Consider the following 26,782-nt stretch of genomic DNA (forward strand, 5'->3'; position numbering starts at 1 on the left):
TATTTGAAAACAGTATGTGCATCGGCCAAGAATTACAGTTTAGCCTTATGCATTTTTTCAGATTTTTTCCCGCAGAATATTTTCTAAATCCCTTCAGAAATGTTCACCAATAAAGTTCCAGTGAATTCCGGAGGGATGGCAGGGAACGGGTGGGTGGTAGCGGGTCAGGTCAGGGGGCCCAGACGGGCCAAACCAGCCCATTAAACACTCTCGCTCTGAAGACATGCGAGTGAGGACGGAAAAGAGGAATATAAAAGAATGCAAACAGGACGAATGTGAAGAGAGAGAGCGAGTGAGAGAGAGAGAGAGAGCTGCTTCTTGTGACGATTGACCTCATTAGCAGAAACTCCCTTTGTGACTGCACAAAGCTATGCTAAATATTGACCACACACAGACTCGCACTTTACAACAGCACTGGTGACACTCGCGGGGTAAAACTGCCACAGTAATTCTGCACGGGAAGAAAGACGAGTGAAACCTCCAGCTGGGGACAGCCTTCACTTCACTAACACACACACACACTTGCTGCATAACTGCCCAGACAAACATCCTCGGGCCAAGTCAGTTAAGGCTATTCATTAGCCAGCCACTTTTCCTCCTCCTTCCTGGTGAGAGTGTGTGTTTGTACGAGTGCGATTACGACATCGCTGCTGCCAGAGCAAACACACCTGTGTCGAAGCTGTCAAGTGCCTCCCAAAAGCGGCCCACATCACAGCCAAACATCGCAGCTTCCTGTGGGCCAGAGTTGAACAGCTCACAACAACATAACAGCTTCAAATTATACGGCGTTGATAACCGTACAGCATTGATATAACGTCATGCGCTCATTTTCTCCGCTCTGCTCTCTGGCACTAAATGAACCGGTCCGAATGCGGATCATCTTGAGTCACGGACATCTGAATTGGACAAACAGCATCTCTTACAGGATGGACAGTGTAACTGCAGGGGTCTTGAGGATTATTGGCCTTCTGTTTCCAGCAGGATTCAGAATGGCAGGCAGTTTACACTACTGATAAAAAGTCTGTCAAAAGTGACATTAAAAATGTTATTTTTCCATTTCAAATAAATGCTGTTTTTCTGAACTTCCTATCCATTAAAGAATCCTAAAAAATATATATATCACAGTTTCCACAAAACAATGAAGCAGCACAACTGTTTTCAACATTGATAATAATCATAAATGTTTCTTGAGCAGCAAATCATCATATGAGAATGATTTCTGAAGGATCATGTGACACTGAAGACTGGAGTAATGATGCTGAAAATACAGCTTTGACATCACATGAATAAATTACATTTTACAACATATTCATATACAAAACAGATATTTTAAATTTAAATAATATTTCACAATATTACTTTTTTTCCTGTATTTTTTAACAAATAAATACAGCCTTCCTCCTTTATTCTACTCACTAAGAAACCCTAATTATATATATTTTTAACTTTGGGTGTACTACGTTTCATTCAAAGGAATCAGACTTATGATTTTCACTTAGCCTGACAAGCCAGACCCACATCAGGATGTTGTCTGTCAAATTCCCTCTGCACGCAATAGGATAGCGCTACGACCAACCAGAGCAGCGAAGAAGGTGAAGCAGAGCTAGTTGATAGATTAAACTTTCACCGTATCCGGTCGGCAAAACTCTGAACACATCTTCCTTCCTTAAGAATGACTTCAGTGCCGTTCTTTGCTCTTTTCTCAAAGAAAAGCTTAACTCCAAGTCTTCCAGAGTCGCGGCCAAAGCCGATTCGAAAGGCCGCTGTTCGCTAGCTGCTTTGTTTACAAGTAGAACGCAGAAACGCCACAACTCTGCCGTCATTATGTTAAGCCGCCCACCGACTCTAAACACGATGTGATTGGCCAGACTAGAGTTTGTTTTTTCCAGCTCGCAAGCCAACGGAGAGTTGCGAGACGCCCTGGCTGCAAATTAGATTTGCTGCCGCAAGGATGAATCTAGATTTCTAGGCTAATTTTCACTTGGTTGATGATAAAACAGTAAAACGGCAACATGCTAAAATCTCTCAAAATGCCTTCACAACTGCATAGCAACACCCTGGCAACCACCCAGCATGTGACCGTCGAAATTAGCACGGAGAAGCATCACTTTTCTGACAAATCTGCGCAACACAGTTACTGTTAAACAAAACTATTAATCATTTCTTTAACTGAAAGCAATCAGAAATAAAATATAAATATTAGATGAAAAACTTCAAGTTAGGTGTATGTATTTTAGTTATTCAGTTCAGTTTTTTTTAAATGAAGTATTAAAATGACTAAAAATAAAATAAAAAAATTAGTGTTGGGCCGTTATCGGCGTTAACGCAGACTCTTATCGGGCGATAAAAAAAATATTGCCGTTAATCTATTCTCAAAGTTGGGTTGGGAGCTGGTTCTATACTACGCAAACTATGATGACTTTCACCTTGATAGTTTAGCACGGATGTATACCTAGCCCAATTGCACTGTGGGGGCGAGAGAACGAGGCTTCGAACCTGTGTGTATGCCTACTAGTGTTGTCAAAAATATCCATATTTCGCTATGTATCGATACTGAAATATCTGAAACGATACGATACTCATTTTCTACAGTATCGATATCAGCTGCGCTCACCTCTCCTCTCCGACAACAGCGAGTAGACACTCACCCGCCTCCTCTCATTCAGTCCGGTTAATCCTCTGAACATTGCGAACGGGTGTTCTGCTGGACTTTTGTTAGTATTGGTGTGACCGGTCTGAATTTCGTGCGGGGTTGCACATAACGTTAATTCTACTAATTCCAGCAGATTTCGCGCTCGCATCTGAAGCGCACACACACATACCGTAATAAAGCCGCCTCTGACATACAAGTGCAAAAATGAGCTCCTTTTTCCATCTTATTAATGGTCAAATACTCTCAACAAATGTCTCAATGCCCATCTTGGTGAGTTTTAATGTAAACACAGTCGTAACCAGCTCACAGGAACAGTGTTTGGATCCATGCGTGCGTCAGTTCTTAAAGGGACAGAAGTTATTTATTGTTCAAACTACAAAAAGACAAACGATCACTTACGAGCACACATATTCTGAATGCCTTCGGCAGAATTCAAACGAGCCATTTTAATCTAGATTAATTTTGGAATTAATCTAGATTAAACACATTTATCTATGCCCGCCACTAAAAAAAATACAAAAGCACAAAAAAAAAAAGACTAAAACAAACTAAAACTGAAATGAAAACTGAAAATATAAAAGTAAAAGCTCAGAGTATATAGCATATAAATAATACTAAGATAACACTGGCACTTAGTTTTGTACTATAATTATCGGATTCAAATTTCAAGAAAAAAACTCACCAAGTAAGCTAAAACATTTAATAAACAAGCTCACGGAAGGAAAGGGGGAAGATTGTGAATTAATATCGTTAATAGAGCATTCGGTATAATCCTACAGGCTTATATGCCATGCATAATGAGAATTTAGTTTAATAATGAGCCTGTGATTAATGCCTAGACCACATACGTTCATAAAGAGCCCCTCTTATAATCCGTTTATCTCTCACTCTTTTCATTTGAGCACATATCTAAAGGAAGTGGACAGCCACCTGGTGTTGGAGCATTTGAGCAGATTACGAGGCAGATCTAAGTGTCAAAGGTGTCCTCCATTAGCCTGAGCTCCGAAACTGTGATTTGGGTTCATCCGATACAGCCGCGGCGTTACGTCACCCGCAACTTCCTCCATTTCCTTTGCCTAAAACAGACTGGGTCAAAATAAACTCGCTGCTGCGTGTGTGGCCTATCGGTTAGACTATGAGCTGTGCTATTTAAAAAACACTTAAAACCAAAGAGCTGATGATCAGGATGTCTTACTACCATGTGCATATGCTGTGACTGAAGAGATCAGACGTGATTCAGAAATGACCGGTTAATGCCAAGGAGCTTCGCTGAGAAGTTCATTAATGATCTGATGCACTTTGTTGTTTCCAAAGATGTTCACTGTCCATCAGCACTGGGATATGAGAGCAAAGGGCAGAGGCTGCTGGGTCAAGGGTCAAGGGTCAAAGGCCAGAAGGGTCATTACTCGATGCTTAATTGGTGGATTACCCCAGCTGCATGCTCTACTTTATGTGAGCGCAAGGACACACACACACACACAACATCAGAGAAACCACACTGCAAAAAATGCTCTTCTTATTTAGTATTTTTTTGTCTTGTTTCCAGTCCAAATATCTAGCAAATGCATCCTGATTTAAGAATTTTTAGATAAGTAAAATTACATAAGATATTTTTTTCTTGTTTTCTGGGGGAAAAAAATATATTATTTTTCTCACCCCATTGGCAGATCATTTTGCTTGTTTTAAGCAAAAACTCACCTCATTTTGATTTTATTTTCAAGAAAAATATGTTATTTCATTTTACTTATCTATTAAATGCATCTTGATTTAAGAATTTTTAGATATTTAGACTAGAAAAAAGACAAAATTACTAAGTAAAAAGAGAATTTTTTGCAGTGTAGCACTGGATTAACTAAATATGTGTGTATGAAAAAGCATTTAATAGTTTCCATTGATAGGTAGTTATAAAATCAAGCAATATTATTCAACAAAGCAAATATGATATTACAGGCTGACTTTAATGTTTTTGATCTATCTATCTATCTATCTATCTATCTATCTATCTATCTATCTATCTATCTATCTATCTATCTATCTATCTATCTATCTATCTATCTATCTATCTATCTATCTATCTATCTATCTATCTATCTATCTATTCCATCCATCCATCCATCCATCCATCCATCCATCCATCCATCCATCCATCCATCCATCCATCCATCCATCCATCCATCCATCCATCCATCCATCCATCCATCCATCCATCCATCCATCCATCCATCCATCCATCCATCCATCCATCCATCCATCTGAAATAAAATGCTGTCTTTATAGTCAAATTTGGTCAATTTAATGCATTTCTTGCTGAATAAAAGCATTATTTTCTTTCAAAATATAACACTGATCCCAAATTTTTGCACGGTACTGCACGGAAGTGAATCAGCCCACTTACTTTCACAGTGTCACATTCTGACCTGTGCATTTCTGCTTCAGACTGTGCGTCTGCGCTGCAGAGCGACTGCGCTCATGTTCGAGTGTCGACTGCTACAAGAATGTCATTGAAAATCCAACACCATCCATGTGCTCAGGCAGGTTGCAGCATGCCGTTTTATGCAGTGATTTGAAGGCTAAAGCTAGATAAATCAATGTAATCCCTGTAATTGTACCACGGAGAGGAAAAATCTTTGGTCATATATAATGGAAATCTTTAGTTATCATTTGGTAATTTATTGCGGTTACAAAATGCAATTATTAGAATGAGCACAGGTACCGACAAGCCAACATGAACTAAAAATATAATAACTGCATCTATTTTAAAAGGTGCTGAAGAAATTTGCATCCAAGTGTTCATATGATTCCCAGCCAAAGTTAATAAGCAACATATTATTAGTGGTGCTTGTTTAACTTTGGTTAATAAACCATACCATACGCTACGGACATCTGAAATTGTAAATTCCTTTGAAACTGACAGACGAGAAGAAATTGTTGAATAAAGTCGTAATTTTTGTTAGGTTTTTGCGCACAAAATGTATTCTCGTCACTTCATAAAATTAAGATTGAACCAATGTGGTCGTATTTTAACAATGTCTTTACTACCTTTCTGGGCCTTGAAAGTGTTAATTCAATTGCTGTTAATGTAGGGGTCAGAGAGCTCTCGGATGTCATTAAAAATATCTTCATTTGTGTTCCAAAGATGAACGAAGGTATAACAGGTTTGCAACGAGGGTGAGAAATTAATGACACAATACGTTTTTCTGTGAAATATCCCTTTAAATGCTGTTGAAAGTGTAGTGACTGGACCGATCAAACACACGGTCTTTACAATTTAATCTCCTTAAGGACCCAGACAGGCTCCGTAATGTCTCGTTTCCCCACTGTGAATTAGCACCCTGGTGCCCACTCATACGAAACTGCGGTGAAAATCAAGTTTTTAATGTTGTTTATATGTCGATGTGGTGTTTTTAATATGCGTTAAGACAAACCATGTGCAAATTCATCAGTCAACACCATTGCGGAGTATTTTCTCCTTAAAACTGCAGGGAACTAAAGACAGTCTCAAAAATACGGTTTGAAAACGCTGGTGTTTCTGACGTCACAAACTACCTTGTAACCAATCACAGTGGATCTCTGAGCTGGTGGGAGTGAGAGGAGGCGGGGCTAATTAGCATATTACGTTTCCGCGTATACTAAATGATAGGGCTGGGAATTGACACAAATTTCACAATTTGATTCAATTTCAATTCAATTCGATATCCATTATTTTGGATACATATCAGGTACAATATATGGCAAATTTTCTAAAGGAAAACAAATCTCTTAACTGGTAAACTATGGGAGTCAGTTGTAGCCTACTATAATATTGAAGGTAAAAATGAACTGATTTGTATACAAACGCTTAAAATACAATTTCTTATAATAAAAAAAGTTATATGAAATATAAACATTTAAAAGGTGGCTGTCATAAAAACTTGCCAGATTTATTCAAACATGCATTAAATATTGAAGAACATTAAAAATTATAATGAATATGTAATGTGGTGCAAAATGCTCCTCTCTGGAGTTTATTTTTCTAGCTGCATGACTAATGAGTTTATGGACACTGGATATGGTTTTTCTGAGGTAAATGTGACGTTACATGACATCATTTACAAGCTGTTTTACTGACGCGGTTGAAACACTGATTGAGCAATTCCATGTGACCATGAATACAGATTTCGGCAAGTTGTACTCTATCTTTTAACACACTTTCAGATGCTCATTCATGTTTATTTCACGCTGTTACTGGTATTAAAGCAGATGAGTTCACGTGAGCTCCGCGCTGCCTTTTCAATTGAGCTGAGCTGCGCCACAAGTGATCCCACGTCAAAGCGCCAAAACAGTATTTATGTTTTTGAATTTCGTAATAAATTGGACGCAATTTGAAATCTGAGACTTTGTTTCATATCAATCGTAACAAAGCACAAATATTATTGCCATTTATTGTATGGGAGGCACGCTACAATTTCCCGTTCATTCATCAACTGAAAACAGGATGAATAATCGATTCTTGGGATTTAAGAATCGATATCGGTTGGTAAAAATGAGAATCGATTAAAATCGAGAAATCAATATTTTTACTCAGCCCTACTAAATGAGGCAAGGGTGTAGAGTTACATTTAAGCTAGTTTAAGGCATGAAGACATTTAAATGTCATTTTGATGATTAAAGATGAGTTTTAAGGGATACAATTATTGACTACATTACCTAGGGGACATTAAAGGGTTAGTTCACCCAAAAATGAAAATTCTGTCATTAATTACTTACCCTCATGTCGTTCGACACCCGTCAGACCTCCGTTCATCTTCGGAACAGAAATTAAGATATTTTAGTTGAAATCTGATGGCTCTGAAAGGCTTCGAAGCTTCGAAGCGTTATGAATCAGTGAGTCGAATCAGCAGTTTGGATCGCCAAATTTCAGCAGTTTGGCGGTTTGACACGCGATCCGAATCATGATTTGCCTCACTGATTCATAACGTTTCGAAGCTTCATGAGGCCGTGTTTTGAAATCGTCATCACTATGTAAGTCGTTATTTAGGGTTTTTTTGCGCACAAAAACGATTGTTGCCGATTCATAAAGTTATTTTAGAACCACTGTAGTGAGATGGACTTTGTAACGACGTCTTTAGTACCTTTTAAGGGTCTTGAGAGTGAACCGTGCCATTGTGCCAATGGAGGCCTTTCAGAGCCATCAGATTTCAACTAAAATATCTTCATTTCTGTTCTGACGGGTGTCGAACGACATGAGGGTAAGTAATTAATGACAGAATTTTCATTTTTGGGTGAACTAACCCTTTAAGTACCTTATTGCTCTTTACGAATTAGAAAAAAATAACAATGGTTTGCCATTAAAAAGAAAAGTTTATTCAAACTAGGAATACATTGTATACAGAAAGCAAGCAAAGAATGCTCCACATCACTAAAGTGGTCTATCTAGCTAACGTGCAGGTGCTGACAGACCGGAGATTCTCTAGAGACAGATCCATCCATCCACTGAACAATGCTAACTAATTACTCACACTTCAGAGACAGTTAGCCGCTTTTCCACGGGCGAAACGGTTAGCCATTCCGTGCCGATCTGGCTCAGCCAGTACTGATATGGTTTCATATTCCACCTTGAGGCTGATAATTGACCTCTTTTGAATGTAATATAAATGTGTTCTTTGTTGCCTTGGTAGTGAAATCGTTTATGAGATCTAAATAGCGACCGTGTTATGGAGGATGATCAGACATTTCTTATATTTTATTTTTTTTAACTTGTGTTTACTTTGCTCAAATGGTGCGCTAGGATAGGCGACGGCGATACACGCACTTTTCGAGAACTGTTTGTAATCGTGCTGTGACGAACCAAGCTCAAGTGGAAATACACTATATTGCCAAAAGTTTTGGGATGTCTGCCTTTACATGCACATGAACTTTAATGACATCCTATTCTTAATCTGTAGGGTTTAATATGGAGATGGCCCACCCTTTGCAGCTATAACAGCTTCAACTCTTCTGGGAAGGCTTTCCACAAGGTTTAGGTCAGGCCCTAATGTTAGACGAGAAGGCCTGGCTCTCAGTCTCCGCTCTAATTCATCCCAAAGGTGTTCTATCGGGTTGAGGTCAGGACTCTGTGCAGGCCAGTTAAGTTCCTCCACAACAAACTCGCTTATCCATGTCTTTATGGACCGACGCTTTGTGCACTGGTGCGCAGTCATGTTGGAACAGGAAGGGGCCGTCCACAAACTGTTCCCACAAAGTTGGGAGCGTGAAATTGTCCAAAATGTCTTGGTATGCTGAAGCATTAAGAGTTCCTTTCACTGGAACTAAGGGGCCAAGGCCAATCCCTGGGGGAAAAAAAACCCCACACGATAATCCCCCCTCCACCAAACTTTACACTTGGCCGCCAAACCCAGACTCGTCCATTAGATTGCCTGACAGAGAAGTGTGATTGGTGACTCCAGAGAACAAGTCTCCACTGCTCTAGAGTCCAGTGGCGGCGTGCTTTACCCCCACCACATCTGACGCTTTGCACTGCACTTGGTGATGTAAGGCTTGGATGAGCTGCTCGGCCATGGAAACCCATTCCATGAAGCTCTACACACTGTTCTTGAGCTAATCTGAAGGCCACATGAAGTTCGGAGGTCTGTAGCTATTGACTCTGCAGAAAGTTGGTGACTTCTGTGCTCCTCAGCATGCGCTGACCCCGCTCAACAGTTGCTGTTGTTCCCAATTGCTTCTACTTTGTTATAATACCACTAACAGTTGAGTGTGGAATATTTAGAAGTGAGGAAATTTCACGAATTGACTTATTGTACAGGTACAATACATTATACACCTGTGGCCATTGAAGTGACCGGAAAACCTGAATTCAATGATTTTTGGAGGGGTGTCCCAATACTTTTGGCAATATAGTGTATAACTGGAACCATTTGTACCAGAACCGGTTGGCCTGACGGTGGAAAAGCCACTCTTGTTTGTCCTTGTCCTTTTCTATTTTTTACAATTCCAAGTAAATTTTTAGCTAAATAAAAAAAAAAATTATAATTTTTTGACAAAGTTCTACCTAATCCACCTTTCTTTTTCGACTTGGACTGCATTCGAAACTCAATAGCCACACTAGCTAGCATTACAAAAGCGTGACTGTCTACTTTAAAGGTCATTTTTAATAGTACTGTCTGGTCTGCAGGTGCGTGAAACAGCTGTTCCCCACAATCACAGTGTGAAGTTTATATCAGATATGAGCAGGAAACCAGATAGCCATTATGCTAAAAGCAGGTTAACATTATAAAGGGGAGCTGAACAGATGTGTTTGGACACGATAAAACTACTCTGAGTTATCAGGAGACAATTATCCCCCATCAAAACAGTTTCAAATCAAACTAACCATGCGCTTATTTTATTTAGCAGCATTATGTTACCCATAGTTTGGAGCTGTGATGATGTTATACGAAAGAAAACATTATTTTATATAGCAAACAATACGAGGCCCTGCTAATCTCCACAGGCTTATCTGTCAAATTCTAGTAAGCATGACGTACATGCACACTCTGATTTATTTCATGTACAGTACGTGCAGAAACGTGTGCATGCAAAACCACAACACAACGTCCGTTCTGATGGAATTTAAAAAACAAACGGACAATGTCTCTGTATATACAGTAGCTACTCAGTTCAGTGGTTCATTGCAGCTCAAGCACTCGTTACTGCTGATTACTGGTATTGTGCTTTTTTAATTAGAACACAATGCTCTGTTGTTTGAGATGCTGCAGGGCCCCTGAGGCGAGAGGGAGAGTTGGGGCCATCAGGATCAAGGAATGAAGAATGGGCTGTGACTGAGGGCTCATATGTCCACTTGTGTTTATGGGTAAAATAACAGTCAGAATATGCACTTTGGCTTTACTCAACATACATACAGTGCAAACAATAGCAGAGATTAAAGAAACATTGGAATGAAGCAATATAAAAGAAGTATGACAGGGCTCGACATTAACGCTTGTCCGGGACAAGTGGATTTTTTGAAGGGGCAAGTAAAAAACAATTTTGGTTGAATCCTGGTTAAAACGTCAAAACCAAAAATAACTAGGAAATCACCAAAGTGCAATAATGATTCTGCATTCAGTTAGTGTAAGTGGAGATCGATAGTGGATAATATAAAACGAACTGACGTTAACAAGGTTGCGCTGTTGAGGCTCGCACAGCCTATCGAGGAGAAAATCGAAAACAAATGAGCGCCGCTCACACAGAGAAACTCAGTTAACATACACAGTTAAAATTGTGCAGTTTTTATATTTATAACATATGATAAAGTTAAGCAACATTACACTAACAAGAGTGTTGTTTTCCTGAATACCATCACGACTGAAAATGACACTGATTTCATACGCCAGTTCCATAAACAATTAATTAACATTAAGTCACTTACATTTTAGAAGCAATATGGACTGTTTTTGTTCTACTTCAGCAGCGAAAATAGTTCCAAACAAATATCACAGCAGAACCGTAACGCATCTCACAGCAACAGTAGCCGCGTTCCCATTACCCTTCAAATTGCGCAAACTGAAATTGCGAATTGAAAATACGCCCAATGGAAACGCGTCAATTTCGCAAAAACTCCCATATATCGCAAAAAAGTTTTTACGCTCGCATGAGGTGGTTTTTCAGGCAATTCGAAAAAGGACATTTTCGCAAAACTGCAATGGAAACAGTTTTTTCGCATTTACAGGTCACCTGGTACGGTCACGCATTGCTCTCACATAGGGGTTACATATTATTTTTTTTCCACTCAAGTATGTACGAGATCTTATGTCGTTAAAACGACATATTTTCTCCTAATAAGGAAAGTGGCGTAACTTTATAATGACAGACCCCGGTACAACCACAAATATCATAACTATCTATAGGCCTACTGTAATTATGACATATATTCAAGAAATGTATTAAAACAGAAAGACGCTATAGTTTCAGCCTTGCTAAAAGACTAGGTCTATCCATTCCCGACGATCTTGGTTTGCTTCTTATTTATTAAATAGGCTATAGCCTACAGCTAGTTGATTAAACACTGATCAAAATTTTAAATACAATTTATACAAAACGAAATTAATTTTAAAGAAAGACTTTCTAGAAAACAATTCAATTGTGATCAAAATCCATGTCTCCAGACATATGCGCATCTGATTATGTGCTTTACTCATGCTGCTCACTTTTCATAATCAACATATGAAATTAAAAGATTATAATATTTAGACATAGCCTAGCTATATGAAACTAAATAGGCTACGTTTTCTTTAACCCTCTTTCCGACGAAGTCGTTGTCGCCTTTTGATGATTTTTTTCCTTAGGCTATTCCAGCGGAAACTTAAAATACTCCGTAATTTTTAGCCATACAGATAAGTGCAAGACATAATTATAAACTATAAACTGTCTACTTTTATTTACCCCTTATTACTCACTAACTTATTACTCCCTTTTATTACTCACGATAACAGCAAAGGCCGTGGACTCAGGGAACAGATTATTTTGCACTGCACTCCAAACGCTGTCTTCATTTCAAAAATATATTTTGTTTATTAAACGCAAAGTTTTTCATTTCAAAAGCATTTCTAAATTCAGTTTATATTTCCAAAAAACGAAATTCCGAGCCAAAATAACGAAGTGGTAAAAAAAAACCGTTGAGTTACCACCATGCAAATTCTAACTTTTCGCTCGTCTCTGTATGTGGCAGCGTCACAATAACCTGCCGTATGTAAAAGTGGATCATTCTTTACAGATGATGGTATGTTTGGACAGAAGACAAGTTCTTTATTAAACTCATAAAAAAACAATAGAATATCAAATGCCACAATTTATCATAACACCTCATATGTGCCGCTCAAGTGTATAAGGTGCTTTCCTTGCCATCAGTGCTATAACACGCACGTCTCTTTCCATTAATAGCCTAATAATGTCGTGCGGTGGCTGGGATATACATAAACCTAACAACATACGTAGCATGATTTTTGGAATGATTTATCACGAGAGGAAAACAAATGTTTTAGTCGCATAACATCAGTTAATGGAAACGCTGTCATTTCGCAATATTTTTTTGTCGACTTTTAGAAAATATCGCAAAAGTTTTGCGCAAATCTGTAATGGAAACGCGGCTAGTGTGTGTTAGTGAATGATTCAGCGTTTTAATGAATCGGTTGAATAAAAGATTCAATGGCCTATTCGTAAACGACCGCCAAATTCTTGAATGATTCAGCCGTTTCACTGAATCGACTCAATGACTCGCTCCTTAAGACGGTCACATGCTGCCACCTACAGGTGGTTTAGTTTCATCTTTCCAACATTTCTTATTTGTATATTCAAAAATATTTAAAATAATCTCATAACATTATTTAATGCAGTTGTCATTTTTCAGTGTAAATGATTTAATTTAATTGGTAACAGCCTATAGTGTCTTATTCTAATTTAATTTATTGATCAAATTTAAGAATATAAAAGGAAAGCCGAAGCATACCCTATATTTAATAAGATTATGGAAAAATGCCCTTTATAAAAAGGTACAAATATGACATATGCATATTTAAAATATGTCAAAGCTGATTAAACACTGGTGAGAATATTGCTTCAGTATAGATTATATTTACAAAAAAAATCCGGACAATCAAATGTTTTACTCGGACAAGTGAATAACAGATTTACTTGTCCGAAGGACAAGCGTGTGAACAGGCTTAATGTCGAGCCCTGTATGATATAATCAAAAACTAAATATAAACTGACAGTAGTAAGGCGAAACTCACAAAACCTGTCAAGAACAGACCATATTTCACCCAAAATCAAATGACAAAAAAATAAAAGAAAGTTTGCATTAAGAAAATGAAGCCTATTTTAGAAATAAATAGGGTTTTATACATTGTATTATTTTATTTTTAACATTTACCCCCAAATTCTTACAGCAGTGCAACTCAATTGCAATTTAGCTATGTCAATTAACCGGCAAAATACTTGAAGTACAGTATTAGACTGTTTTCTAAGGATGCACAATATAACCATTTAAAATCATAATACAGCATAGTGCTATTGTGAAATTGCAATGGCTGCGATTCAATTAAGTAAATATATGCGAGTCAAGCGCGACACGTTAATTATTTACATGCAATCAGGTTACCAGTTTCTTCAAGAGCGGCTCCGTTCACAGTGAATGCTGCTCCACACAAACACACACACACACACACACACACAGTCTCTGCGTGTGCTGTTTGTTTAGGTTGTTCATCTGGGAACGCAACATACACCATTTCACCAGATTTGTAATGTAAATAATTTATAAACCTACGGCAACACAGGAGAGCACAAGAGTTTGCTTGTTTTGATGTCCGCATGTTCTTGTTCAAGACATTACAGTGGCTGTGGCTTTTCTATGGTAGAGAAGTGGCCAAATATTAAAGATTAAGTGAACATTTGAATTAAATGTCGTTTGGCCAAAGATAAACAAGGATTTGATCATGCTGTAAAACGATAACAATCATCAGGCCGTTGGCCTCTGCAGGCATTTGTTATAATAATGTTGATTATGTTTATGATTATGTATATTACATGATGCATTTTAAAAGTGTTGCACAAAAAAACATGATTACTTGCTTTTCATTCTTTATTTGAACCACTATTATTGCCTCATTGCTATAATGTAAACATTTTGAGTCATTTTTAAAGGCTAAAGTTCACTTCTATTCTTATTACCACAAAAAAGAATATCCGATTAATCAATTACCACAATAATCGTTAGTGACAGCCCTAAAAATAGTGATAGTAAAAAATAAATAATAATAATAAAAACGAATAATCCTTTTAAGACTTTTTTAATTATCTTTAAAACTAAAATGTAACAATGGCCCTCAGAATTACTTATTTTTGCACGAAGATAATTGCTTGTTCATCACGGACAATACAAACATTTCCACATCAAAGACACCACTTTCTTTTTTTTTTTTACAATAAAAATGCCCTTGAATTGGCACAGCATTACAATTAGTGTGAACAAAAACTGAACGAAAGAAAGAAAGAAATAGAAACCTTGGTTTGCACCTGTTATCCCAGCAAAATGTATATACGTGTAAAGCCTAAATCCCCCTCTCTCAAAAAAAAAGTCTCACAGAAGCATGCACATGTAGCCTACAGTATAAAAGCTCCACAATTTTCACTTCAGTGAAAGGAGGACATCATAAAATAGATGAAAATATAATTTTTTTGTGCAAGAATAATGTCATTCAGCTTACAAAACCAGCAAGCTTCTATTAACTACTTACTTATATTTCTTTAATGCCGACCTGACTCCCAAGGTCAAGTTCAGCAGCAGATTTCCTCCTGCATTAAATTTGCCACTGGGCTATTCCCATGCCACCATGAGGTAACTGCTTTTATTTGCCATGGCAACAAAACCACACTAGACAACAAATAACCTGTAGGGTGGGCCCTAGGGTGGGCTATGCCACATGCCAGTTACTCCCTTACAATATCTGCCATCTAGCTGTAATGTTTAACTCCAGCAGTAGTGATTACATATGGCCTTGTGTCTCCAGTGATCATAACAAGACGCTCTTACTGACTGCAGTATAATAAAGTAAACAGTGTATGGCATGTTCTACTATATATGGCCATATGTGTGAACGCCTGCAAGAGCAAACAGCCAAAACTGTGCCAGTGGTGACAATGATGCTAACATTTGCAAAGCATATGAACCTTTTGCTGGTGTATCCTGTTGACTTTTGAGTTTACTGACAGCGCACAAATTTGGGATTGTAGTAGCGTAGTGGCTGTAAATCAAGATTTAAACAAAAAAACACATATTACCATTAAAAACGTTTTTGAAAGAAGACTCTTATGCTGACCCAGGTACAGTAAAAACTGCAATATTGTGAAATATTATTACAATTTCAAATAACTAAAGCTGAATTTTCAGCATCATTACTGCAGTCTTCAGTGTCACATGATCCTAAAGAAATTGTTCTAACATGATGATTTGATGCTCAAGAAACATTTCTGATTATTATCAAAGTTGAAAAAAAGTTTGTTTTATATTTTTTGTGGAAAATATGAAACAAATCAGGATTGTTTATTCTTTACTGTCACATGTGATCATTTTAATGTATGCCAATTATGCTTTTCAGATATTACCTTTCATGCAGTGTGTAATATAGCTGTTTGTGAATGTAGAAGGTCTGCAAAGATTTAAAGATCAAAGTGCACGACAAATAGTAACCATGTCTTAGACATTGAGAGGGGGGGGGCAAAGTTTTGTGCGTGTGTGTGTGATTGCATCCACATGAAAACGCAAGACATGCTATGAAGCGCTGTCAAGGGCATGCCAAACCAACAGGTGGCAATATAACCCTAACCGTAAAGCCATGTTGGCCAATCAGAAGCATGGAAAAATGTTACCGCCGGTTCCGGTTCTGACGCAACAAGCCAAAATCTCGGGTTTCACTGTCCACACGACACCACTGCAACCAGAGTTTATAAAAATTTTCACCCTGGCAGGAGTTTTCAAAAAAGTTTGGTTTCAGTGACCGCTGACCGGATATTTGCGTGTGGACGAACGGCCAAACCACATAGAAAAAGATTTGTGTGGACAGGGCCTAAATTATTAAAGGGGATTTAAGGAAATAAAGAAAAAGAAATAAGAACGGTAAAAGTTCCAGTTCTATTGTAGTTATGAAGTAAACTATTCGCAAATAATATTTTTGTTAAATATGCATACATCACTCTTATTTTCATCTGCCTAATATGTAAAAATGCTAAAAGTTATAAATTACATAAATAATGTCATATTTTCAATTCAAAATGGTGAAATTTCATAAAAAATGTCAAGTAGTTTGCATCACTTGATATTACTGACGGTCACAGAGCGTTTTTATCGTAAAACAGTTGTCAGATATTAAATGTTTAGCTACTTACATCTTACAATGCACTCTTTCACTGCTATAACTGAGTGCCGCGTTGGAATTCGCACTCACAGTAAGTCCCGCCTTCTTTGATTTGATTGGCCATCTCACTCATTCTGACAGTGACGAGCGCTGTTAGACCGCTGAGGCAGAAAAAAAAATAGGACTTGTATGCATTTGGCTGACGCTTTTATCCAAAGCGACTTACAGTGCCCTTAGTACAGGGACAATCCCCTGGAGCAACATGGAGTAAAGTGCCTTGCTCAAGGACACACTGGTGGTGACCACTGGGATTGAACCAGCAACCTTCTGCATATCAGGTATGGTTTAACCCACTGGACCACCATCACTGAACATTTTACTTTTGTCATCCCGAGCATGCCGCAAACGTCCTAAAGAGTGAAGCCAAAACGTCTCGATCGCCCCCAGGTGGTTGGTCTCAATTTAGCTTATAACCCCCACCCCTCCATGTATTCTAATGGGATACAAGACAGACTAAACAATCAAATTACACTTCAAATAATTTTCCCCAAAGATGGTTTATGTCCTTTTAGGCTGTTATCACGCTGATGTAATTTCAAGTGTTCGTTTTTTTAAATAAATTTGGTTTTAGTTTGTTATTTGATGCTATAAAAACGGGTGGTGTGACAGCTGAGATTGACGGCTTCTTGACTAGCTTTCATTTCTACATTTCCATAACGGTTTATTTCACACCGACATAATGAATTGTTCTGCATCTGCGAGAGTGTGGGCCGGCTTTTGATATCGCGGCTCTACTTCCTGCTCTATAACTGCGTAGACTCCGGTCCCACGTTTACTACTGCGAAGACTCGGGTCCCAAATCAGCGCAAGATGTCAGTGCCATATTCGGACGTTGGTGGCTTCACTTTTCTTCAGTGGAAGGTAGTGAAGATGCGTTTTTTTTACGGCCCATGTGTAATCCTAGCAACAAACAGAGCGGTGTGTAATGGAGAACAGCAGCGCAGCATCAAAAATATCAAATATTGAGGGGGACCTGTCACCCTCATTGTCTATGGTGGTTACAGCCCTGAATAAAGTTATTGTCTCCTAAAACAGGGGAAAGGAGGGGTTTATAGAGACTGAATTTTCTAACTAACTGTTTTAAGAGTCTTTGAGGAATGAGGTGATGTGCAATGTATATTATGAGAAGTGCTTTTTGACTTTTGATGCATGTAAATCTATTGTAGGAGACCTCCAAACCAAAATTAGGAACCTTTAAAATAGCATAATAGGGCTATGGTAAAATAAAAATGATACTTTCATAAAAGAAAAATCTTACTGACCTCAAAAATATTCCATTATTTCTAATTAAAGTGCTTATTTATTCTGGTTAAAGTGTAACTCTGGTTAAAAGAACCCCAGACGGTTCGCAGTGCATCTGCAACATGTCAGACTAACATGAAATGATCCTGACATAATGTCATTTTCCTGTCCAGATACTGCAGAGTCATGATCCGCTGCACCTCGGTATGACCACGTCAAGCCATCTCAGACACACATGCAGATAATAGGACATCGTGCCATTCCGTTGCCAGGAGCAAAGATTCGGTAACCATGGAAACAATGTTAATGTCCTCCACGAATCTGAGTCATAACTATGAAGGGTGTTCTGGAGCTTTCCGTCAAAAGACAACATAGGCCTTAAGAAGTCTTAAGATGATGTATAATACGAGATAGCCATCAGTCTTTTCCAACTAAATTTGCTTGTAATTCTGATAAATGGTGACCGTAATACATTCACAACAGCCAAAAAAATGATATCAATCTTAAAACACGATAGCATGCATCTGCAGTCCCTGGCAAGAAAGCCTGATAATAAGTGTGGTGAATTTCCAGCTGAGTGCTGGATGTTTTGGGGCGTTTCGTGTGTTCTCATAGAGGGTTTAAAAGCAGAAAGCTGAGAGTTTGTTCCCTTCATGGTGGATCTGTATGCATAATGGATTCTCCTCAGCAGTGAAACTGTATTCCATGCACAAAGACGGAGCAACCTGAGCGAAAATTCCTGGTAGGCTGGGAGAGGCTTTTTTCTTCTCGTTGTTGTTTAGGGTTTGTGGCATCTCCCCGACTCGAAAGCCAACAATCCACACAACGCTATTTCCCCACACCCACATTAAAACACACTTTCCACTACTGTCGGACACAATGCCTCGTTTTATTTCGACGCGAGTTGCCATGGTGACGAGAGCAACAGAGCGAATACAGTGGCTACTCACAATCCCCTCTGACACGACTCACACCCTCACCCCGCTAAACGCACACAAGACCAGTGCTGACAACAAGAAACCAGCTGCAAACAATGCGACCCGATTCATAGGAAAGACTTCATGATAAAGGATTATAGTGTGAACTGACAACAAACTATCTGAGATTATGAGCATTTACCTTCTCTCGTTGTCATCTAGGTGGGCAAACAGCACATTCTTAGAGATGGCTTTGGCCAGGGCGGTCATTGTCTTGTAGTCCTTTGGAATGACCTATAATAACCAAAGAAAACAATACATTACTAGATTAAATCACACAAATTATTAGGTTTTCCTGGCATTATTTAACTACATTTGCGTATGACTATTTTCACAAGAAAATGTGAGCACAAGTTAAAAAGAGCCCAACCTCAAGTGATATTCTTTATATATTTTATCATACTGAGGGCAAAAAAACGCTAATGAACTAAAATTAACTTAATAGCACACCACTTCTCAACAATGTCCAAGATTTGAGGAAGCGTTCATTTTCATACTGTAGCACAAATGACGCAGGACGTGTTGTGTATGGATGTTTAGTACTTAGGGTTTGCGGTTATTACAGGGGTCATGACATGGATTTTTGTTTTGAGGTTCACTTAGGCCCCGTCCACACGAAGCCAGAGCTTTCCTTATCCGATCTTTTTTCCCCCTCGTTTCAAGAAATATCCGCGTCCACACGAGAGCACTAAAACCGACTCAAAACGATGTAGTATACATGCCAGGCCAGTGTGTGGCGCTCTAATTCTGCCACAGAAATACACTAAAAATGGAGAAGAAGAGTTGTGGCTAGGAGGGGTACAGCAATGGTAGGAAGTGAGGCAAAATCTCACAATAAAATAACAATAAATAAATGTGCTACTTACCAGATTGTGTTTTATTAGTGCCTACACCTCCCCCAAACCTAAACCTACCCTTACAATAATGCAAATACAGTAATTAAATGACGCAATGTTGATGTGCGCATGCCCAGTGCCTGTAGTTGTATCCCTTTCTAGTCTTTCCTGTGCTGGACGTGGTGTGATGACATCACCATTTTACAAAATATATGGTTTGGCTGTACACACGAAAACGCAAGGGTGTCGGTTTCAGATTTATTCACTCAAAAAATAACGGATTCATGCTCCCAAAACGCCAGATTCGTGTGGATGAAATGATGATACGGTACAACATTTTTATGTATACAGCTAAACGCGTCTCCGTGTGGACGGGGCCTTATAATGTTAATAAAGTTTTTTGACCAAAAACATATGTGCAATTAGTTTAAACTTCAACTGACTTCATTCTGACCCTCATTCTGAAATGATCTGTTTTTAAAGGGCAGATCCTTTAAAGCAGGGTTCCTCAAACCCGGTCCTGGGGGGACACTGTCCTGCGGAGTTTAGCTCCAACCCTGATCAAACACACCTGAGCAAGCTAATCAAGGCATCCAGGATCACTAGACAATCACAGGAAGGTGTGTTTGATTTAGGTTGGAGCTAAACTCTGCAGTGGCCCTCCAGGACCGAGTTTGAGGAACCCTGCTTTAAAGGATTAGCTCACTTCAAAATTAAAATGTCCTGATAATTTACTCATAATTTACATCTCACCCAAGATGTTCATGTCTTTCTTTCTTCAGTCGAAAAGAAATTCAGTTTTTGGAGGAAAACATTCCAGGATTTTTCTCCATACAATGGCATTCAACGGCAAACCAATGGGTTGAAGGTCCAAATCAATGCAGTTTCAAAGGGCTTCAAATGGCTTCAGAGCGGGATACTTTTACCACATATGCGTGACTTCGGTGTTGTGCTTCTTCACTACGTATGACGTCGTCACGTCGGAAAGGTCACGTCCGTGACATACGTTGAATTACTGACCCAGTGCCAAATAAACATTGTGGTATCACTGGGTCAGTAATTCCACATACGACGAGACCTTACGTAGGGAAGAAGCACAACACGAAGTCACGCATTTGTGGTAAAAGTATTATTTATTTATTTATTTATTTTTTAAATGACAGATGGTTTTGCTAGATAAGACCCTATTCCTCGGCTGGGATTGTGCAGAGCCTCTGAAGCCCTTTAAAACTGCATTGATCTGGACATTCAACCCGTTGGTGTAATGTCTAGTGTGTTGGTTCTGTTTCATGTTCACTGTCATGTGTTCCTGGTTTGTCATGTGATTCCATTGTACCCTCATGTTTGCCATGTGTCCTTGTTTAGTATTGTTTGTGTTAACCCGCTCTTGGTGAGTGTTGGTTCATGGTTCAAGTCCAGTCTGTTTATGTTTCTAGTCAAGTCTATTTCAAGTCAAGTTCAAGTCAAGTCAAGTCATTGTTTCTCTTTACTCACTTTGGATTATTGGTTTTCTGTTCATGTTTTGGATTCACTGTAAATAAACTGCACTTGGGCTCTCACTTCAACTTGCCTCCAGTGGACTCCTGGGATGTTTTCCTCAAAAAACGTAATTTCTTTTCGACTGAAGAAAGAAAGACATTAACATCTTGGGGAGATGGGGGAGTAAATTGTCAGGACATTTTCATTTTGAAGTGAACTAATGCTTTAAAGTCCTCATGAAATCAAAATTGATCTTATTTACTTTGTTAGGACACATTACTGGTCTTAGGGTGAACAATTAATCCGTGCAAGTTAATACACAGAAAACATTTGTTTGCCGTGGTAATCTTGAATCAAAATCTGAAAAGTAACTTCTGGTCTGGAATGGCGTTCCCTTTCCGATGACGCCAGTTTGACGGCGTGGGTTGAGTCTGCTATGAGCGAGAGATGGAGAGGAGGAGCGCTGAAGTAAAACCCTGCCCTCTATTCAATATTCCATTTCACTTGGAAATACGTCACAGCACTGAAATAAAATCAGTTGCAACTTCCGGTTCACCGGGACTTTAAGGCTTGTCAGTAAACGGCCACTGTTGTGATTGGCTAACATCACTGCATAGGAAACAGTATCAACGGCCACTCACTATTACACGCGACACTTCGGTGTAGGAAAGCGTGAGCCGTTAAGCGACTGAATGGCAGTGGGCGGGGCCTGTGATGCGGTGATGTATAACTATTTGTCGATGATTGCTCTGGAGGAAGTCATATGCAAATGTATTTGCCCGTGTGATGTCACAGATCCGCAATATCAAAACGAGCTGTTTTTGGAGCTTGATTAAATTCTTTTTTATAACGAGGAGGACGTTTTATGCTACAAAAACTTGCACCTCTTATATGTCTAAAGATCAAGGCAAATTTGATATCTCATGTCATGACCCCTTTAAGTATCATTTGTGCCTTATCAAATCGCCACAAATTTTTGGAATCAAAACGTACCATCAAAATCAGTCTATTATTGTCAACTAGAACTATTGCAAATCATTTTTGTAAACCCTCTGGCGCTGCTTGCGTGGTTTTTTAGGGGATTTTATGGTACTAAATTATATTTATAAAATAGTTATGATCCATTTATTACTTGTTAATCTTTTTGTAAGTTTTTTATAATAGTAAATAACACTAAATATCACTGGAGTCTATTTACGGTCATAACAAATGTCCCTAGTGTTATTGTGCACAATTCATCAGTGCATGTATTCAAAAGAAAAAACATATACGAAGCATATTTCGACTTGTTGTTTATAATTAAGGTGGTGCAGAAAAGGAAAACAAATATTCTGTTTGATTCAGAAATGCCACATTATGGAAGTCAAATGTATCGTGAATGCCCGTTTTTGTCATCTACAATGAAAAAACGTATCTAAATGTGAAAACACGGCACTGAATCTGGTCTAGTACTAAAAGGAATACTGAGACAAATCCAAAACAGGGTGCTTAAAAATAATGCAAATTGAACTGCAATTTTTATAAACCTTTCTGACGTAGCTGACGGCATCCTCCTCTGTGTAGACTTCAGCACTGACCCCACCTCTCCGGCGCCTGGCCTTCACCACCGGGTTTGGAGGAGGAGGAGACACTTCATCATCGTGAGAGTCTGACTGCGAGTTGGACTTCTGACGGGCCATGATCTGCTTGCATTCTTCCTGTGGAGAGCGGAAGAGAATGACACATATGATTAACCATCCATTTGAACACATCGAGACGGTTGTGACCATCTAGTGAAGGGCTGGATTTTCATCGCCATTACACAGGACACCCAAAAAAACCTGTGCAGAGTTAAAACAGCAGACACGGTGAGGGTAAAGCTACGATGAAAAATCACAATTACAGATAAAATCGAATGCGTCTAAAAGACTGAAACCTACTGTGAGCACAGACAGCAGACACAACAGCGCTGAGATTTCACTGGCAGAGCGAGAGAGAGACAGTGAAAGATTCCCGTATAAAGGGAAGAACAATGAAGCTGCATGCCACAGCACAAATGATGTGTGTGTGTCCGTGAGACGATTAGTCAGAGAGGCTACACAGTGCAGGTCTTACTGTACACTACTGTTTATAGGGTGGACATAGGCATATGTAATATTTATTTATATATGCATTTTGTAAACATATATGTTGCATATATGCCATAATCTAATATGTAATAATATGCATATTTTTATATATATATATATATATATATATATATATATATATATATATATATATATATATATATATATATATATATATATATATATATATATATATATATATATATATATATATATATATATATATATTTACACGTATCAATACATGTATATGCAATATACACAAACAAACACATGCAAGAGGGTCAGAATTAACAACAAAAAAAAAATGCATAAAACTAAATTCACCAGCCACTTTATTAGGTATACCTGTTCAACTGCTTATTTTATTATACATGTACATAAAGGGAAGATAATAAGAGTACATATTGCCTATGTTTCCTATTTTTTCAATGAAAACGAAAAGTTGTGCTTTATATTTTTGTTTTGTTATAAATATAGCCTACATGAAGTGAAGATAATCAATGTGCGCATTGCCTGAACCACATTTGCGTGGCTATTGAGATTTTTTTTTAAAGAAAACAAAAATAGGCAGCGTGGAGTTTTATAATATACTTAATTTTACTGTAAATATAAAGATAACCGTGGTAGCCAGAGCGAGCTGAGTGCCGTTATCAAATACACTGCTGTGTAATTTTCAGAATTACCTGACTTGTACTCCTGAGTCGAACTTACCAAGTTCGAACTACTAAGGATCCAAGTCTGAACTTAGCGTACTTAGTTTGAACTTCAGCAGAAAATCTTGATCATAGGCGTTTCTCAATACCGAGCATCAGAATGAGGAAGAAAGGTGATTTAAGTGACTTTGAACATGGTATGGTTGTTGGTACCACACCGGCTGGTCTGAATATTTCAGAAACTGCTTATCAAATGGGATTTTCACACACAACCATCTCTAGGGTTCACAGAGAATGGTCCGAAAAAGAGAAAATATCCAGTGAGTGGCAACAAAAATGCCTTGTTGATGATGCCAGAGGTCAGAGGAGAATGGCCAGGCTGGTTCAAGCTTATAAATAGACAACATTAACTCAAATAACCACTAATAACAACCAAGGTTTGCAGAAGAGCATCTCTGAATGCGTCACACCTTGATTGGCTAAAGCAACAGAAGACCACACTGAGTGCCACTTCTCACAGCTAAGAACAGAAAACTGAGGCTTCAATTCACACATGCTCACAAAAAAATGGATAAGATTGAAAAAAAATATATTGCCTGGTCTGATGAGTCATGAATTCTGCTGCGACACAGAATTTGGTGTAAACAACATGAAAGCATGGATCCATCCTGCCTTGTATCAACGGTGGTGTAATGGTGTGTGGGATATTTTCTTGGCAGTTGGCACACTTTGGGCCCCTTAGTACCAATTGAGCAATGTTTAAATGCCACAGCCTACCTGAATATTGTTGCTGACCATGTCCATCCCTTTATGACAACAGTATACCAGTCTTCTGAAGGCTACGTCCTGCAGGATAACGCACCACGTCACAAAGCTGAAATGGTTTCTTGAGTTCACTAAACTCAAATGGCCTCCAGAGTCATGAGATGTGGTGGAACAGGAAATTCGCATCATCTCAGATTCTGCAAATCTGCAGAAATCGACAAATCTCCAAGATCTCTAAGGAATGTTTCCAGCACCTTGTTGACTCTATGCCACAATAATTAAGGTGGTTCTGAAGGCAAAACAGGGTCCAACCCGGTACTAGTAAGGTCTACCTAATAAAGTGTCCGGTGCCGGTGAGTGATAGTGTGAAAATGACATGAGCGGTTTTAGTGCATTTTTATGTGGTTGCTTAGTGCTTACTTGCCTGAGTGATACATTTTCTATGGCATTCTGGCCTCTATAAATCTGATATCAGTGTGTTAATTTTGCAATTAAAATTTTTACAGGATATAAAAAGATAAAGTGTTTGTAAAATGGCATAAACATCTGCCTCTGAAACATCCCAAGGCACAAATACCAAAGTGAAGGCCCGCAGATGCAAAGGAACAGCTGGGCACATGCCACACACAAATGCAGGCAAAACACACACATGCTCTCACTCCAAAGCTTTAGACAGCCATCAACAGGCCTGTCCATGAAATAACACATAAAGAGTCCAAATGTGCTCGGAAATCTGTGAAATCAGAAAGCATGTATTTGAAATTGAAATCTTTTGTAATGTTATAATTGTCTTTACTGTCACTTTTGACCAATTTAATGCATCCTTGCAGAATAAAAGTATTAATTTCTTTAAAAAGAAGAAGAAGAATAAACTACTGACTCCAAACTTTAATGGTGGTATATTTGATTTTTTTCATTTATATCATTGACAAACCTCCAGCACTATTCTACAACTGCTACATGAGAAAAATACTACTTTTGCTAACTGGACAAGCAAATTCACATTATTGGTGAATGCCAATCTCAAGATGGACATCTTGTGCAATCTTGTATTCCAAAGAAGCTTTAATTCGATTTCTTTATAAAAGGGGAAAAAAATCAAGTTAGCATGTCATCAATTGCTCACCCTTATGTTGCCTTGTGCCCTACATGACGATGTTAATCCAGCACAGTTTTCATACACGCATTCACACACCAACATAGGGTTAGGAGTGTGTATCCTTTAGCAGCCTGTGGATTCATCTTTCTAAATGAACAGTAGTTGCCAGACAGACAGCGAGAGAGAGAGAGAGAGAGAGAGAGATAGAGAGTGAGAGTGAGTGCTGGCGATTAAAATCCATCTAAGACTAAAATGCAAGTGGGTCAGTAAACATCATTCACCCAGCGGCTCAAATGACACCAAATAACCTCAAAAACACAAGCTATCGCTAAACACGCGTCATGAGGAGAAGACAAGGACAGTCGTTCACTTCATGCAAACGTCTTGTGCTGGGTACAGTATCAGCACATCTGATCACGTCCTATGAATACACAATCCCATCGGCTGTTTGATGCTCCACCTAAACCAGCAGAGGCTCAGCAGAAGCCCATTCCTAACAAAAGCCCAAGCCCCGAGCGTCTGCGGGTATGAAAAAGCCTGTTGTTCCTGGAGCACATGATCAAAGAAGATGTTCAGTTGCTGCTGAGTGTGGATGCGGTTACTGGCACTTCCAGCTAAACGAATGACTGCTGTGACTTTCATAAGATCTGTACACAGATTGGGCAACAACATCAAAAAGCATCAGCATGACCCCTAATTGTCTATTGAGGGAGAACGGGAATGTTGATTCTAGTTGAAAAGTTGCACTTCTACTTACATAAAGTGCACTACCGTTATTGGGGCCTATGAGATTTTTTTTAATACTTTTTCAGCAAGGAAGCGTTAAAAACATTTATAAATGTTAATGTTTCCACAACATTACTAAGCAGAACAACATTTTTTCAACATCGATTTATAATCATAAATGTTTCTTGAGCAGCCTAATCGTCATATGTGACCCTGGACCACAAAACCAGTCATAAGGGTCATTTCTTGAAATTGACATCATCTGAAAGTTGAATAAATAAGCTTTCCATTGGTGTATGGTTTGTTAGGACAG

General features: G+C 38.6%; 1 protein-coding gene across 3 annotated transcripts in view; it reads right to left on the reverse strand.

Moving 5' to 3' along the window:
* Positions 1-26,782, reverse strand: part of prkar1b (protein kinase, cAMP-dependent, regulatory, type I, beta) — a 91,626-nt gene that overhangs the window by 60,884 nt on the left and 3,960 nt on the right. The window contains exons 1-3 of one of the 3 annotated variants that reach the window (XM_079835173.1): positions 25,771-25,887; positions 22,642-22,812; positions 18,943-19,034 (exon numbers count right to left, since the gene is read on the reverse strand). In XM_079835173.1, coding sequence (XP_079691299.1) covers positions 18,943-19,034; positions 22,642-22,812; positions 25,771-25,845 — 338 coding nt within the window. In that variant the 5' untranslated portion in view covers positions 25,846-25,887. Of the gene's footprint in view, positions 1-18,942; positions 19,035-22,641; positions 22,813-23,034; positions 23,193-25,770; positions 25,888-26,782 lie in introns of those variants that run through there. The other 2 variants (XM_079835174.1, XM_079835172.1) reach the window with 2 other exon arrangements.

This window comes from Gobio gobio, assembly GCF_949357685.1.
Source record: "Gobio gobio genome assembly, chromosome: 1".
Classification (NCBI taxonomy): domain Eukaryota; kingdom Metazoa; phylum Chordata; class Actinopteri; order Cypriniformes; family Gobionidae; genus Gobio; species Gobio gobio.